This window comes from Rhineura floridana, chromosome 2 (genome assembly GCF_030035675.1).
Source record: "Rhineura floridana isolate rRhiFlo1 chromosome 2, rRhiFlo1.hap2, whole genome shotgun sequence".
In the NCBI taxonomy this organism is placed as follows: domain Eukaryota; kingdom Metazoa; phylum Chordata; class Lepidosauria; order Squamata; family Rhineuridae; genus Rhineura; species Rhineura floridana.
Window position 1 is genome coordinate 171104831 of NC_084481.1, and position 17913 is coordinate 171122743.

Sequence of the window (17913 nt, forward strand, 5' to 3'; positions counted from 1 at the left end):
GTATTGTGTGTATAATAGCTTGTAAGGGAGGAAATGGTACCAAAGTGACAACTGTGAAAGGGAATTTTGAAATTATTTTACTCGTTTTGAAACGCTTTATGAATCAACTGGCGAAGTTGAGAGAAGCAGAAGCATTTATGAGGAAGTTCGTAACAGGAAGCCCTCGCTTGTGGGTTCCTGCAGTTTTAAGGAGCAATTTGTCGATTGACTCTGCCTGCTGCCCACCCCACATTCTCTGGGCTGTTGGCTTTCTAGAGCTCACCTGTTTGTTTTGGAAAGCTGGTAATTTGCCATGCAGATCAACACCTCTGCTTTCCCTTTGTGGAGCCATCCCTGTGTTTTCTCTGGCCTATAAAACAGCATTGGTTCCTGAGGCAGCAGAGAGCATTATGTGAGGAGGTCCAGAAGGCAGAAGGAGGCAGCCAAGAACAAGAGTCCTACAATCCAGGGACGAGACTTGAATGCCAACATGTCAGTGCTTACCCCTATTTTGACCCCACCTGAGGTGAAGGAGTACATGATTAAAGGCGAGCGCTTTATCAAGTGGGATGATGTGAGTACCACAACTGTCAATTTGTCTCTGCAATGGCTTAATTTGGGGCACCTGGGAAGCAGGAAGCGCAAGGCTCTGGGCATAACACCCAACCATGTGGGTGAATAAATCTCTTCTTCAGTGTTTGGAGGCAATAGATGAATGTTTGTATGTTTCAAGATTATTATTATTATTATTATTATTATGTTTGTATGTTTCAAGATTTAGGAGAAAGCAGTGAGTGATTAGTAGGGAAGAGGGAAACAATGTTAAGTAATTATGAAGTTGTGGTAGGCTTTTATTGCAACTTTTGTACTGCAACATTTTATAGTGTACTTGAGTTGTTCCAGCAACACTATGGAGGGCACTCCTATGGAGAAATATCTATCTATCTATCTATCTATCTATCTATCTAATCTATCTATCTAATCTATCTATCTATCTAATCTAAACGTTTGCTGTGCTTCTCTATTTAAGACATTCACCAAAGAGGCTTACAACATTGCAGTATAAAAAATAACCTATTGAATACACAAAGTAAAAACAAAAATTTTTTTTTTTTTAAAAATGACGGTATAAATATGGCAGCATCAAATATATAGCAACGGGCTATGTTCATACAAAAGAGTAAATCAGCAGGTGTTTGAAGCAAATTACATTTTGTCTGCGCTGTGAATAACAAATGACAAAGGAGCAGCAGATGAATCTGCCCTGGGAAGGGTATTGACAAGTTAATTACAAGCATTTTATATACTGCTGTTTGAATGTTCAAAGAGCCTCACATACATTGTATTAGCAATCCTTACACAAGTCCTGAAAGTTAGGAACGGGATTTTAGTTTTATGTGGATAGGCCTTTGTGCCTGTTTATTTAACCAGTTACTTTAATGATTATTTGTATTGCTTTTAATGGTGTTTTATCTTTATCATTATACACCACCCTGATATTTTATGATATTGCTATACAGAAATACATTTATAAATAAATAAATATTATCTCCTTGTTGTAGAGAAATAACTGGGTGTGTGGAGACTGAGAGATAGTAATGACTTGCCCGCTATGTTCATGTGTGAATGTGAGGTAAGATTTGAACCAGGGACCTTCGGCCTCATGTAATGTGTGAATTGCTTCATAAAAGCACACAGGGAGCCAGAGGGGGGTGAGTGTGGATAGACCTCCCTAAAAGAAGTAGCTATCCCCCCCCTTTTCAGGTTAACTGTACCAGTATTGTACTAATGAAAGACTGGAGTTTCTGGACAGGGCACCTTTCTCTTGTTCTGCATCCAAGAAATCAGGAGTTGAACTACACATGAGAGACACAGAATCATAGAGTTGGAAGGAGCCTGTAAAGCCATTGAATTCAATCCCCTGCTCAGTGGGGTTGAGGAATCCAAATTAAAGTATACCCAACAGGTGGCTGTCCAGCTGCCTCTTGAATGCCTCCGGTGTTGGACAGTCCACCACCTCCCTTGATAATTGGTTCCAATGATCACTGCTCTAACAGTTAGGAAGCTTTTCCTGATATTCAGTTGAAATCTTCCTGCAAGTTGGACCCATCATTCTATGTCCTGCAGTCTAGGACAATCAAGAAAAGTTCCTGGCCCTCCTCCATGTGACAACCTTTCAAGTACTTGAACAGTGCTATTATATCTCCCCTCACTCTTCTCTTCTCAAGGCTAAGCATGCCCAGTTCTTTCAGTCTCTCCTCATAGGGCTTGGTTTCCAGTCCCCTGATCATTCTTGTGGCCCTCCTCTGAACCTGTTCCAGTTTGTCTGTATCCTTCTTAAAGTGTGGTGTCCAGAACTGGACACAGTACTCAAGATGAGGCTGAATAGAGGGGAACTAGTACTTCACATCATTTGGAAACTGTATTTCTGTTCATGCAGCCTAAACTAGCATTTGCCTTTTTTGCAGCCACATTGTACTGTTGGCTCATGTTCAACTTGTGATCAACAACAATCCCTAAATCCTTCTCGCATGTAGTATTGCTGAGCCAAGTATCCCCCATCTTATAACTGTACATTTGTTTTCTTTTTCCTATATGTAGAACTTTGCACTTATCCTTGTTAAATTTCATTCTGTTGTTTTCAGCCCAGTTCTCTACCCTATCAAGATCACTTTGAAGTATGTTTCTGTCTTCCAGAGTATTAGCTATCCCTCCCAATTTGTACCATCTGCAAACTTGTCTAGCGTTCTCTGCACCTCCTCATCCAAGCCATGAATAAAAATGTTGAAAAGCACTGGGCTCAGGAGTGAGCCCTGCAGTATCCATTTGTTACCTCCCCCCAGTTTGAGAAGGAACCCCTAATAAGCACTCTCTCTTTGAATACGATTCTGTAGCCAAAGAGAACAAGATATTGCACCATAAACATGAGATGCTACCATCTTCTAATCTAAAATAAATGTGTTTGGTTCTGTATGACTTCCTTTGTTGAACTGAGAATCCCTGTAAGACTGCTGCAACTGTGCAGGAGGTAAAAAACAATCAGACCATTAATTGCTCCCTTTTCTTATCTCCTTGCTGGAGGGGATTGTGGGTATTTTCATACTACTCTATTCCTGTTAAGACTGGGATAAGATCAAACTGTCATATCTTTGATCTTGCATGGTTCTTAGGTAGGGTTGCTGAGACTGATCCTGTATCTTCAGGAGAAGAGAAAGTCAGCCAAGTGCAGGTGTTCTTGCAACACTGTAATGGGAAAAACCACAAGCTGGAATTCTCCCTTCCCCCTGCACACCTTTTAAAGATACAGACGACCTCTTGGTTGCCAACTCTCCCCAGCTATTCTAACCACCCTCACTGGCCCTGCTTTGCACCCTGAGTGTTTTTGCCAGTCTGGAAGGTGTCCTTGAACTTTGATAATGCCTCTTTTTCTTTTTTTGCGTCCATTTAACGGATTAAAAAGGTAGTGCTTTTGTCCCAATTTCTAAAATCCCTTTTACACTTCAGTACCTTTTAAGGAACAGCAGCTTTTCAGCCAATATATCTGTATTTTGTGTGTCTTTCACACAGCTTGTTTTTGTCCCTCACCCATTATGCACATGCTGTTTCCCACTGTGTAGGAGGTCTAAGTTCTCATCCCATCACCATGCAAGCCCTCTCCCTTTAGGATCTGACTTTTAAAATTATTTTAGTTGTATTGACACAAGTGTGTGTGGGGAAAATGCTGCTGCTATTTGCGCCAATGCCAGAATACCAACATGATTTTGATCAGGCAAAAAAAATGCTGTGCAACTGAAAGGTGAGAACACACTGCATGCTGGGATGCCTGTCACATGAGCAGCTGCAGCTAGCGAAAAACTCATATGATTTTCTGGGTTCCCAGCCTTGCTAACGGATTAATGGATTTCTGGTATAATTTATCACGGAAATTTGTGCTAACCTGCACTACATTCCACTAGAATTCCAGAGCCAGCTTGTATGTCGTGTGAAAGATCAAATATAATGCACAAATTACCAGGTAAGAAATCATCAGAATAACAGAATAAAGTGCAGCGTGAAAGCAGGCAGAGAGATGTCTGAGCACGTGTAGAAATGTAGAAACATTTACATTTGTTGATCCACTCACTTTTGCCTCTGGTCCCACCCACCACTGATATGTGGCCCTGGAAGGTTGCCCAGAAGGAGATGTGGCCTTCAGGCTGTAAGAAGTTCCTCACTCCTGCTTTAGAGGCTTCAGGGCTCATGTGGCAAGGTCCAACATAGCCCAAGGATATCCCCGGCTGCACTAGCCAGGCTGCACTAGCCTCATTGCACAGCCAAAGAACCATGTGTTGGTAACTTTATTGACCCACTCCCTATGCCACAGTCTGAGCATGTATTCCATGTAGATGGAATTCATATCATACCTGAAAAGCTTTTCCTACTTTGCTTTGGTGCACAAACGTCCACCTTCTCGTTGTTGTTTTTAAAACTGGTTTACATTAAATAAGTACATGTCAAGCTGATGTGTCTAGAAGAAGTTAGCAGATTATACTAAAATAAAAACCTTGGGGAGTTTGAGATAATCACACTTCTTGAATTTTTAAGTGGAAAGCTTTTCTTAACAGTCAAATGTGCCTTCAAGTCGCTAGCAGTTTTGGTATGGGTGGAAAGCCCACAGCCATGAGCATTACACAAAATGCCTGTGCTATTTGATCACTCTTCCTTGAGCAGCCTTTTTCCCTTTCTAGCTTGAATACTAAAGTGCTGAGTGAGCTGTGGAGCATCCTCAGGTAATAGATGTGTCTATTGCTGCTATCAGCTGACTCAGTGGCTGTACGTTTTCCTTGAGTGGAGGTGTGTCACCTTTGCCCTCCAAGGCTAGATGAAACACAGGGCTGGTCCCAAAGGATGGCCAGGTTGGGCCCTGGTTGAGGGCCCCTGGAGCCAGAGGCCCCTGAGGGGCCTCTCGATAGGGTGGGGGAGGAGTAGCACTCCTTTTCTGCGATCCGTGGCAGAGTAGCTGCTGCAGATTGCAGGGAGACAGCCTCCTCCACCCGCCCGTTCGCTGGCTCCACCTACCCGTCTCTCCTGTATTTTGCAGCTGCGCTTTCAGGACTGCCATTAACCAAGATGGCGGCCGAGGTTTCTCTAAGGGGCTGAAGCCTCCGCCACCATCTTGGTTGATGGCAGCAATGTGTGTGCGTACCAGCCTGCGCAGCTGCAAAAGACAGGAGAGACGAAGCCAGTGAATGGGTGGGCAGAAGATGCTCCCTGCCTGCGATAGACAGGTAGGCACATGCATGTGTGTGTGCATGCGCGCTAGAGCCTGGAGCAAGCTGGTGCCCAAGGGCCCCGGTATGTCTGGCACCAGCCCTGATGAAACAGTTATGGTTTTATTGGGGAAACAGAAAGCTCTTTAGGCAGCCGCATAGCCAGCCTCCCTTATTAGGTGGGGCAGCCACATTTCTCCATGGGGTATTTTTTGGGGAAAAGGCATATAGTGCCAGCCAACCCCCCCCCCCCAGTGGAGAGGATGTGAGGGCAAGGCCAAGGGAAGGGAAAGGCAGTGACCTTCCCTGTCACTCCTTCTCCCAGAGACTGTGTTAGCTTACAAGAATGAAGTTTAATCTGTTGAATTTGTCTCACCCTTTTTGAGAGATTCCCAAACCAGACTCAAAAGCTTGACTTCACCTATAGCTACAGTCCCCTTTTCCTGTGGTTTTATCCTGTGTTCTGATTCTCCATGAAATGAACTACTTTGGTAAAGATAGTGAGCTCCTGAGCTTAGTTTTGATGCTGCATTAAGTATTTCAGTTTTAGATTCCACCTGAAAAACAAACTTGTCCATACTACAAGTTTAGGGAAGAACAGAGAGAAAATAAACACTATAGGGTGTGTTTGTTAAGTCTTCCTTGAGAGTCTCTTCTTTTAGTCTTGTCCCTGGCATTTAGATTTTCCTTCCTGTTGGAGAATGAAGGGAACACTTTTTAATTGGCTGCTGTATAAAGGACAAACTAAGCAATTGGAAACTGATTGTCGAAAGCAATTGGATTTTTTTTACTGGTTGGTGAGTTGATTTTTCTGTCCAGAAACAGCCTCATGCTGAGCTGCACATATTAGAAAAATCAGAAATTAGGCCTGAGTTATAGCTTAAGTGGCCAGCCAGCAGCTAGCTAACGGTAGTGTACTCAGCAATTTTTCTATTCGTCTAGCACTGTTTTTATCCTTTGCCATCAAGTAATCAAGAAAAAGAAGAAAAAAATAGCCACTGTGACTGTGAATATAGTAGGGCACCACTCATATGGCGGGTTACATTCTGGACCCCCACCAAAAAGCAAAAACTGCCGAAAAGCAGAACTCATTGAATAGAATGGTGTGCAACGCCCAAAGACAGCTGTAAAAGCGGAACAAGCGCAGTATGAGTGGGGCTTTAGTCTAATTGTGTCCGCCGCATTAGCGAAGCGCCATAAAGCGGGGGCCTATTGTACAGTGAGTGATTTAAAAGAGTAAAGGGTAGCCATTTTTTCAGATGACTTAATTTCTTTGGGGTTATCCACATGGGAGCCCAATGTTGTACTAAAGACGCTGCTTTTACCATTGTAATAGATTTTCAAGGTCCACACTTCTTGCTCAATGGTAGATTCCAATCCGCTGTTTTCCATTCACACAAGTAGGCGTTCCTCTGGGAAGGATTAGTGTCTCTATTTCCTTGTGGCCCTGCCTCCAATTTTACATGTTTACTCTGTCCGGAGTATCGATATGGAAGGCAACAATTCTCTCAGTTGCAATCCCCATGACTGTTTGGGCTTCAAGGTTGAAGCTGGGAGAGTGCTTCAGCGTGCAATTGACAAGAAACAATTAAACTGACTAGACCCCCCCTCCCCTTCTCCATTGACCAAGTCTGAGTGAAAGGTGGACGTGGGGGGGGGGGAGGAGTGAGTGAAAGATAAAAGTGGGCAGCAGCTGGGGCAGCTGGGAACCACTGAATTAAGGATTCACCTGCCCACTAAAAACATGGAAGCAAAGCGCCTACAAGGAGGAGCACAGCACAGCTGAGAAGGTGCTTCCTTTCCTTTTCGCATTATCAGCGGATTGGGTTAATATGGATTTAAAGGGGAAAACTGCATGATAGCTTTTGCTTGCCTGCAATGTGATGTGAACCATGCGAATTACAAGGGGATGCAAGTAGTACCAGTCACACACTCAACGCCATGTGGATAAGCCCTTTATTTCACCCTTTAGCAATAAGCACTCCATCTTGCTCTACTCATTATAAAATAACTGCAGAATAAACAAACTCTTACTTCTTACTGCAGGCAAACAATCACACTTCTTTATTACTGGCTTGGTGGACAGCACAACTGAAACTGAGAATAAAAAGCAGAACAAAGGGAAGTCTAAAGGGTGGAGTCTAAACTCTAGCCCATAATACATAGTTCTAATATTTAACTTTTCAGTGATTATGTTGCTACACAGGATGTTTTTTTCAGGATCACTTAAGTAATTATAGGGTAATTGTGACTATGAAAAGCCACCCTCAGCCAGGGACAGTCTTGAGTGTGCAGACTTTTGGGGGCTCTTCCAAATGAGGATTTTGTTGTGCACTTGCCTTGCCTTATTCATTGAATTTTTCAGAGGGTCTTTTTTTTTAACATTGCGCTTGTTCTTAAAACAAGCTGTCATTCTTTAAATGGAGGTTGTCATTTTCTGTCATGTCACAAATTAAAAAGAAGACAATTCCCCCCCTCCAAAATGCTAGGGGGGTAGCAAAGCACAGCTCTGGGGGTGCCCCAATCCCCTCCCAGCTACAGGCCTGTCTTTAGGGCAAGTTTGATCATGGCTTTCATTCTGTGTGGTGCAGTGCAGCTCAGTACAGTTGACAGTCATAGATATTTTAAGAATTAAAACCAGCTCAGAGTCTTGGATGATGCAGAGCAAGGCTGGCACAGATCTCGCCTCCATATTGATTTCCAGTCCTTCCCCAGTTCCAGATAATGGTGAGATGTCTAAATAATGATTAAATAGTTAGTTAGCTAATTAAGTCAATTTATAAGCGACACATTTCTAATCGGACTCTCAGGGTGGTATGCAGTTTGAAAACAAATACAATAAAACCATAAAAACAAATTGTAAACCCACATTAACTTGTTCATTAATGACCTAGAATTAGGAGTGAGCAGTGAAGTGGCCAAGTTTGCTGATGACACTAAATTGTTCAGGGTTGTTAAAACAAAAAGGGTTTGCGAAGAGCTCCAAAAAGACCTCTCCAAACTGAGTGAATGGGCGGAAAAATGGCAAATGCAATTCAATATAAACAAGTGTAAAATTATGCATATTGGAGCAAAAAATCTTAATTTCACATATACGCTCATGGGGTCTGAACTGGCGGTGACCGACCAGGAGAGACACCTCGGGGTTGTAGTGGACAGCACGATGAAAATGTCGACCCAGTGTGCGGCAGCTGCGAAAAAGGCAAATTCCATGCTAGCGATAATTAGGAAAGGTATTGAAAATAAAACAGCCGATATCATCATGCCGTTGTATAAATCTATGGTGCGGCCGCATTTGGAATACTGTGTACAGTTCTGGTCGCCTCATCTCAAAAAGGATATTCTAGAGTTGGAAAAGGTTCAGAAGAGGGCAACCAGAATGATCAAGGGGATGGAGCGACTCCCTTACGAGGAAAGGTTGCAGCATTTGGGGCTTTTTAGTTTAGAGAAAAGGCGGGTCAGAGGAGACATGATAGAAGTGTATAAAATTATGCATGGCATTGAGAAAGTGGATAGAGAAAAGTTCTTCTCCCTCTCTCATAATACTAGAACTCGTGGACATTCAAAGAAGCTGAATGTTGGAAGATTCAGGACAGACAAAAGGAAGTACTTCTTTACTCAGCGCATAGTTAAACTATGGAATTTGCTCCCACAAGATGCAGTAATGGCCACCAGCTTGGACGGCTTTAAAAGAAGATTAGACAAATTCATGGAGGACAGGGCTATCAATGGCTACTAGCCGTGATGGCTGTGCTGTGCCACCCTAGTCAGAGGCAGCATGCTTCTGAAAACCAGTTGCTGGAAGCCTCAGGAGGGGAGAGTGTTCTTGCACTCGGGTCCTGCTTGCGGGCTTCCCCCAGGCACCTGGTTGGCCACTGTGAGAACAGGATGCTGGACTAGATGGGCCACTGGCCTGATCCAGCAGGCTCTTCTTATGTTCTTATGTTCTTATGTAGAATTACAGAAACTGCAGCAAAAACACCCTACTAAAATCCAGCAAAGCTGATGAAAATATCATGATCTCTTCTTTTAGACAAATGTGCCTGAATCACATTTTGGTTTCGTGTGCTCTGATGTGAATCAACTGCCACCAACCTTGGCTACAGTTCTCTTTGATTCACATCAGCTGAAGAAGATGGAATCAAAGTGTTTTGCTTTCAAACCTTCATATCTCTGTTATTTTTTAATTTTGTTGTAGTTTTAAACAATTATAATCTGCCCTATATAAAATTCATCTACGAGAAAGATACAACAATAATCTGGTTAATTAAAAAAAACCTCACAGGTAAAACAATAACAACAGTAATATTAATATAGACAGCAGTTGATTCCATCATTATTACACTGTGCTGTGGGGTGCCGCAGGCTACCATCTTGTCCCTAATGCTGTTTAACATCTATATGAAGCCCTTGGGAGCTGTCATCAGGAGATTTGGGGCAAGGTATCAGCAGTATGCTGATTATACCCAGCTCTGTTTCTCTGTAACATCTGAATTGGGAAAGGCTATGCAAGTCCTGGACTGCTGCCTGGACTTGGTGGTGGACTGGATGAGAGCCAATAAACTGAGACTGAATCCTAACAAGGCTCTGTGGGTTGATGGTTCCTACGTTCAGATAATTGGTCAGTTGCCTGCTTTGGATGGGGTCGTACTCCCTCTGAAAGAGCAGGTCTGTAGTCTGGGGATGCTCCTCAATTCAACTTTGTCGCTAGAGGCCCAGGTGACCTCAGTGGCTAGGAGTGCCTTTTACCAGCTTCGGCTGGTAAGACAGCTGTGGCTGTTTCTGGACCGGGATAGCGTGACCACTGTTGTCCATGCACTGGTAACCTGCAGTATGGATTACTGTAATGCACTCTATGCAGAGCTTGGAAAAGTTACTTTTTTGAACTACAACTCCCATCAGCCCAATCCAGTGGCCATGCTGGGTGGGGCTGATGGGAGTTGTAGTTCAAAAAAGTAACTTTTCCAAGCTCTGACTCTATGTTGGGCTACCCTTGAGGTTCGTCTGGAAGCTTCAGCTGGTGCAAATGCAGCGACGAGACTTCTCACTGAGGCAGGGTGTTGCCAACATGTCACCCTGCTGCTGAAAGAATTGCACTGGCTGCCCATTTGCTACCAGGGTAAGTTCAAGGTTCTAGTTTTGGTGTACAAAGCTTGGGACCAGGATACCTGAAAGACTGTCTTATCCATTATACACCCAGTCAATCACTGAAGGTGAGAGCCTCCTGCAGATCCCATCTTATCAGGAGGCCTGTTCTGCACAACATAGGAAATGGACCTTTAGTGTAGTGGCACCTGCTCTTTGGAATTCCCTCCCCTTAAATATTAGATAAGCCCATCTCTGTTATCTTTTCGGCGCCTACTGAAGACTTTCAACAAGCCTTTTAAATACCTTATCCCAGTCTGCATCTGTGTTAGAATTGCTTTTAAATATGTTTTTAAAAGTCAAAGGAAGGCAATGGTAAACCACCTCTGAATACCTCTTACCATGAAAACCCTATGAGCAGAGTATCCAAAATGCAACATGAGATAGTGCTGGAAGATGAGACCCCCAGGTCAGAAGGCACTCACTGAGCTACTGGGGAAGAACAAAGGACAAGTATGAGTAGCGCTGTAACTAATGACTCATCTGGGACAAAGCCGAAAGGAAGCCCAGAGGCTGATGTGCACACATGCGAAAGGAGAGTCTGGAGTTGTACGACACACACAATAGGAACATGGAATGTGAGAAGCATGAACCAGGGAACGTTAGAAATTGTCAACCAAGAAATGGAACGTATCAACATTACAACACTTGGCATGAGTGAATTAAAATGGACAGGAATGGGACATTTTCAATCAGGCAATAACAAAATATTTTATGCAGGAAATGAGAAATTAAGAAGAAACAGGGTTGCTTTAATAGTGAGAAGTAATGTAGCAAAAGCAATTAGGAGCTATAACGCAAGGCCTGAGCGACTGATATCAATGAGATTAAACGGGAAACCTATTAACATAACCATCATCCAAGTCTACGCTCCAACGGCAAATGCAGAAGAAAAGGAATTCTAGAGATTTTATGAAGACATTGATCACACACCAAAACAATATGCGCTGATAATCATGGGGGACTGGAATGCAAAAATAAGGAACTGAGAAGAACTAGGAATTGTGGGGAAATGGGGCTTAGGAGATAGAAATGAAGCAGGAGAAAGACTTATTGAATTCTCTGAAGGCAATAATTGGTTTCTTGAAAACACATTTTTTGAGCAACCAAAAAGATGACTGTATATGTAGACATCATCAAATGGTCAATATAGCAATCAAATTGATTATATAATTGGTAGCAGAAGATGGAGAAATTCCATACTTTATGTTAAAACAAGACCAGGAACAGCCTGCGGTACAGATCATGAACTGGTCATATCGAAATTCAGAGTCAAGCTAAAGAAGAAGAAAGCAATCATAATGCCAAAATACAATTTAAATAACATCCCAGAAGAATATAAACATCAAATAAGGAACAGATTTGAGGCTTTAAACTTAGTTGACAAAGAACCAGAAGAACTATGGATTGAAGTCAGAGTCATTATCAGGGAAGAATGCAAAAAGACAATACCTCTAGTTAAAAAGAGAGAAAGACCTCAATGGATGATCGAAGAAACTCTTTAAATGGTTAAAGAGACAAGGAAAGCAAAAGCAAAAGGAGACAGAAACACAGTTAGAACCCTAAATGCAACAATACTGCGACTAGTAGGTAAGGACAAAGAGAACTATTACAATAGTTATTGTATAGATATAGAAGAGGACAACAAAAAGGGTAGAACAAGAGCCCTATTCCAAAAGATTAGAGAAATGAAAGGGAATTTAAACCAAGAAGAACACACTGACTGAGTGGGATGAAATAAAAGGAAGATGGAAGTAATACACTGAAGAACTCTGTAAAAGAGATGTAAAGATGTATCACTGGACACTAAAGTCAGGATCATTCAGATCATGGTATTCCCAATCTCTATGTATGGATGTGAAAGTTGGGCAGTGAAAAAAGTGGATAAGAGAAAAATCAACTCACTTGAAATGTAGTATTGGAGGAGAGCTTTGCACATACCATGGACTGCGAAAAAGACAAATAATTGGATGTTAGAACAAATTAAACCAGAACTATCACTAGAAGCTAAAATGATGAAACTGAGGTTATCATACTTTGGACACATATTGAGAAGACCTGATTCACTAGAAAATACAACAATGCTAGGAAAAACAGAAAGGTGTAGAAAAAGAGGAAGGCCAAAGAAGAGATGGATTGATTCCATAAAAGAAGCTACAGACCTAAACTTACAAGATGTGAACAGGGTGGTTCATGACAGATGCTATTGGAGGTCTCTGATTCATAGGGTCGCCATAAGTCATAATTGACTTGAAGGCACATAACAACAACGTTTTTAAACCTTTTAAAAATGTTTTAAAAGATGTTTTGTTTTAATATATTTTAAAGTCTGTTTTTATTACATTTTAAAGTGTTTTTATTGGGGGGGGGTTTGTCCCCTGGGCTCCTACTAGGAGGAAGGGTGGGATATAAATCTAATAAATAAATAAATAAACAAACAAATAAATACACAGTGAATTTAACAATTTCATACAGTCATAGAATAGTAGGGTTTGAAGGGGCCTACAAGGCCATTAAGTCCAACCCCCTGCTCAATGCAGGAATCCAAATCAAAGCATTCCCGACAGATGGCTGTCCAGCTGCCTCTTGAATGCCTCCCGTGTAGGAGAGCCCACTGCCTCTCTAGGTAATTGGTTCCATTGTCGTATGGCTCTAACAGTTAGGAGGGTTTTCCTGATGTCCAGTCGAAATCTGGCTTGAGCCCATTATTCCGTGTTCTGCACTCTGGGACAATCGAGAAGAGGTCCCGGCCCTCCTCTATGTGACAACCTGTCATGTACTTGAAGAGTACTATCATATCTCCCCCTCAGTCTTCTCTTCTCCAGGCTAAATATGCCCAGTTCTTTCAGTCTCTCCTCATAGGGCTTGGTTTCCAGTCCCCTGATCATCCTTGTTGCCCTCCTCTGAACCCGTTCCAGTTTGTCTGCATCCTTCTTGAAGTGCGGAGAACAGAACTGGACGCAGTATTCAAGATGAGGCCTAACCAGTGCTGAATAGAGGGGAACTAGTACTTCACGCGATTTAGAAACAATACTTCTGTTAATGCAGCCTAATAGAGCATTTGCCTTTTTTGCAGCCACATCACACTGTTGGCACATATTCAGCTTGTGATCAACGACAATTCCAAGATCCTTCTCACATGTCGTACTGCTGAGCCAAGTATCCCCCATCTTATAACTGTGCATTTGGTTTCTTTTTCCTAAGTGTAGAACTTTGCATTTATCCCTGTTGAATTTCATTCTGTTGTTTTCAGCCCAATGCTCCAGCCTATCAAGGTCCCTTTGAATTTTGTTTCTGTCTTCCACGGTATTAGCTATGCCCCCCAATTTTGTATCATCTGCAAATTTGATAAGCATGCTTTGTACCTCCTCATCCAAGTCGTTAATAAAAACGTTAAAGAGCACTGGGCCCAGGACCGAGCCCTGTGGTACCCCACTCGTTACTTCTGCCCAGTTTGAGAAGGAACCATTTATAAGCACTCTTTGAGTACGATTCTGGAACCAACTGTGGATCCATCTAATAGTTGTTCCATCCAGCCCACATTTAGCTAGCTTGCTAATCAGAATATCATGGGGCACTTTGTCAAAACCTTTGCTGAAGTTAAGATATATTATGTTCACAGCATTCCCACAGTCTACAAGGGAGGTTACCTGATCAAAAAATGAGATGAGATTAGTTTGGCAGGATTTGTTCTTCATAAATCCATGTTGGCTCCTAGTAATCACTCCATTGCTTTTAAGGTGCTTACAGATTGACTGCTTTATCATCTGCTCAAGAATTTTTCCAGGGCTTGATTTTAGGCTGACTGGTCTGTAGTTCCCCGGTTCCTCCTTCTTGCCCTTTTTGAAAATAGGGACAACATTTATTATTTATTTATTTATTTATTTATTTATTATACTTGTATACCGCCCCATAGCCGAAGCTCTCTGGGCGGTTTACAGTAACTAAAAATAAATACAATTTAAAATACATATTTTAAAAAACAATTTAAAACACAATTTAAAAATTTAAAACAATATAAAACACATACTAAAATGCCTGAGAGAAGAGGAAAGTCTTGACCTGGTGCCGAAGAGATAACAGTGTTGGTGCCAGGCGCACCTCATCAAAAAAGTCATTCTATGATTTGGGGGCCACCACTGAGAAGGCCCTCTCCCTTGTTGCCATTCTCTGTGCTTCCCTTGGAGTAGGTACCTGGAGGAGGGCCTTTGATCTTGAATGTAGTGTACGGGTGGGTTCATATCGGGAGAGGTGTTCCATCAGGTATTGTGGACCCAAGCCATGTAAGGCTTTATAGGTCAATAACAGCACCTTGAATCGAGCTCGGAAACATAAAGGCAGCCAGTGCAAGCGGGCCAGAATCGGTTTTATATGTTTGAACCGTTTGGTCCCTGTTACCAATCTGGCTGCTGCATTTTGCGCAAGCTGCAGTTTCCGAACCATCTTCAAAGGCAGCCCCACGTAGAGTGCATTGCAGTAATCTAATTTAGAGGTTACCAGAGCATGGACAACTGAAGCCAGGTTATCCATGTCCAGATAGAGACTTGGGCCACCAACCGAAGTTGGTAGAAGGCACTCCCTGCCACTGAGGCTACCTGAGCCTCAAGTGACAGAGATAATTCTAGGAGAACCCCCAAGCTACGAACCTGCTCCTTCAGGGGGAGTGCAACCCCATCCAGAACAGGTTGGACATCCACCATTCAGTCAGAAGAACCACCCACTAACAGCATCTCAGTCTTGTCTGGATTGAGCCTCAGTTTATTAGCCCTCATCCAGTCATCCAGCACTTCACCGGTCCTCCATGATTTCGCAAAGATAATAGAGAGCGGTTCTGAGAGTTCTTCAGCCAGTTCCTTCAATACTCTAGGATGCAGTTTATCGGGCCCTGGAGATTTGAACTCGTTCAAAGTGATTAGGTATTCCTTGAACGTTTGTCTGTCAAGCTCAAGCTCCAATCCTGCCCCTTCTATTTCATGTTTCCCAGGAGGGTCATAGACCCTTTTTTGGGAGAAGACTGAGCCAAAGTAGGAATTGAGCACTTCTGCCTTTTCTTTGTCATCTGTTATCATTTTGCCATCCTCATTGAGTAGCTGTGCCACCATTTCTTTTCTCTGTCTTTTACTATGGACATACCTGAAGAAAGTTTTTTTGTTGCTTTTAGCATCCCTCGCTAGCCTCAGCTCATTCTCAGCTTTAGCCTTCCTGACACCATCCCGGCAATTCCGTGATACCTGCCTGTACTGCTCCTTTGTGGCTTGACCTTCTTTCCACTTCCTGTATGTGTCTTTTTTTGTTTTCAGGTAATCTCTAAGCTTTTTGTGAAGCCACATTGGCTTCTTCTGCTTTTCCCCCCCTTTTTTCCTTGTGGAATTGCTTGCCATTGGGCTTTTAGAATTTCCTTTTTTAGAAACTCCCACCCATCTTCGATTCCTTTTCTCATTAGGGTGGCTTACTATGGAACCGTACTTACAATTGTTCTGAGTTTATTAAAATCAGCTTTCCTGAAGTCCAGAGTGTGCGTATGGCTACTCTCAGCTTTTGCTTCTGTTAAAATTAAGAAATCAAGTATGGTGTGGTCACTTTCCCCCAGAGTTCCCGTAACTGCCACTTCATCCACCAAATCATCCCTATTGGTTAGAATCAAGTCCAGGATACCTGATCCTCTGGTTGCTTCCTCCACTTTCTGTAGGAGGAAGTTATCTGCAACACAAGTCAGAAATTTCTTGGAGGGGCCGTGTTTGGCAGAATTTGTCTCCCAACAGATATCGGGATAATTGAAATCCCCCATTACTACTAAGAACATAAGAACATAAGAAGAGCCTGCTGGATCAGGCCAGTGGCCCATCTAGTCCAGCATCCTGTTCTCACAGTGGCCAACCAGGTGCCTGGGGGAAGCCCGCAAGCAGGACCCGAGTGCAAGAACACTCTCCCCTCCTGAGGCTTCCAGCAACTGGTTTTCAGAAGCATGCTGCCTCTGACTAGGGTGGCACAGCACAGCCATCACGGCTAGTAGCCATTGATAGCCCTGTCCTCCATGAATTTGTCTAATCTTCTTTTAAAGCCGTCCAAGCTGGTGGCCATTACTGCATCTTGTGGGAGCAAATTCCATAGTTTAACTATGCGCTGAGTAAAGAAGTACTTCCTTTTGTCTGTCCTGAATCTTCCAACATTCAGCTTCTTTGAATGTCCACGAGTTCTAGTATTATGAGAGAGGGAGAAGAACTTTTCTCTATCCACTTTCTCAATGCCATGCATAATTTTATACACTTCTATCATGTCTCCTCTGACCCGCCTTTTCTCTAAACTAAAAAGCCCCAAATGCTGCAACCTTTCCTCGTAAGGGAGTCGCTCCATCCCCTTGATCATTCTGGTTGCCCTCTTCTGAACCTTTTCCAACTCTAGAATATCCTTTTTGAGATGAGGCGACCAGAACTGTACACAGTATTCCAAATGCGGCCGCACCATAGATTTATACAACGGCATTATGATATCGGCTGTTTTATTTTCAATACCTTTCCTAATTATCGCTAGCATGGAATTTGCCTTTTTCACAGCTGCCGTACACTGGGTCGACATTTTCATCGTGCTGTCCACTACAACCCCAAGGTCTCTCTCCTGGTCGGTCACCTCCAGTTTAGACCCCATGAGCGTATATGTGAAATTAAGATTTTTTGCTCCAATATGCATAATTTTACACTTGTTTATATTGAATTGCATTTGCCATTTTTCCGCCCATTCACTCAGTTTGGAGAGGTCTTTTTGGATCTCTTCGCAATCCCTTTTTGTTTTAACAACCCTGAACAATTTAGTGTCGTCAGCAAACTTGGCCACTTCACTGCTCACTCCTAATTCTAGGTCATTAATGAACAAGTTGAAAAGTACAGGTCCCAATACCGATCCTTGAGGGACTCCACTTTCTACAGCCCTCCATTGGGAGAACTGTCCATTTATTCCTACTCTCTGCTTTCTGCTTCTCAATCAATTCCTTATCCACAAGAGGACCTCTCCTCTTATTCCATGACTGCTAAACTTCCTCAGAAGTCTTTGGTGAGGTACCTTGTCAAACGCTTTTTGAAAGTCTAAGTACACTATGTCCACTGGATCACTTCTATCTATATGCTTGTTGACACTCTCAAAGAATTCTAATAGGTTACTGAGACAGGACTTTCCCTTGCAGAAGCCATGCTGGCTCTGCTTCAGCAAGGCTTGTTCTTCTATGTGCTTAGTTAATCTAGCTTTAATCATACTTTCTACCAGTTTTCCAGGGACAGAAGTTAAGCTAACTGGCCTGTAATTTCCGGGATCCCCTCTGGATCCCTTTTTGAAGATTGGCGTTACATTTGCCACTTTCCAGTCCTCAGGCACGGAGGAGGACCCGAGGGACAAGTTACATATTTTAGTTAGCAGATCAGCAATTTCACATCTGAGTTCTTTGAGAACTCTCGGGTGGATGCCATCCGGGCCCGGTGATTTGTCAGTTTTTATATTGTCCATTAAGCCTAGAACTTCCTCTCTCGTTACCACTATTTGTCTCAGTTCC

General features: G+C 42.8%; 1 protein-coding gene across 4 annotated transcripts in view; it reads left to right on the forward strand.

Annotated features, from left to right (window-relative positions):
* The first annotated feature begins 231 nt into the window (after window positions 1-231).
* Window positions 232-17913, forward strand: part of PLCB2 (phospholipase C beta 2) — an 80539-nt gene continuing 62857 nt past the window's right edge. For all 4 annotated transcript variants that reach the window (XR_009760980.1, XM_061613197.1, XM_061613198.1 and 1 more), the window contains exon 1: window positions 232-553. Coding sequence is in view for 3 of the 4 variants with exons in the window: in XM_061613197.1 (XP_061469181.1) it covers window positions 470-553 (84 nt within the window). In the remaining variant the exon portion in view is untranslated. The remainder of the gene's footprint in view (window positions 554-17913) is intronic.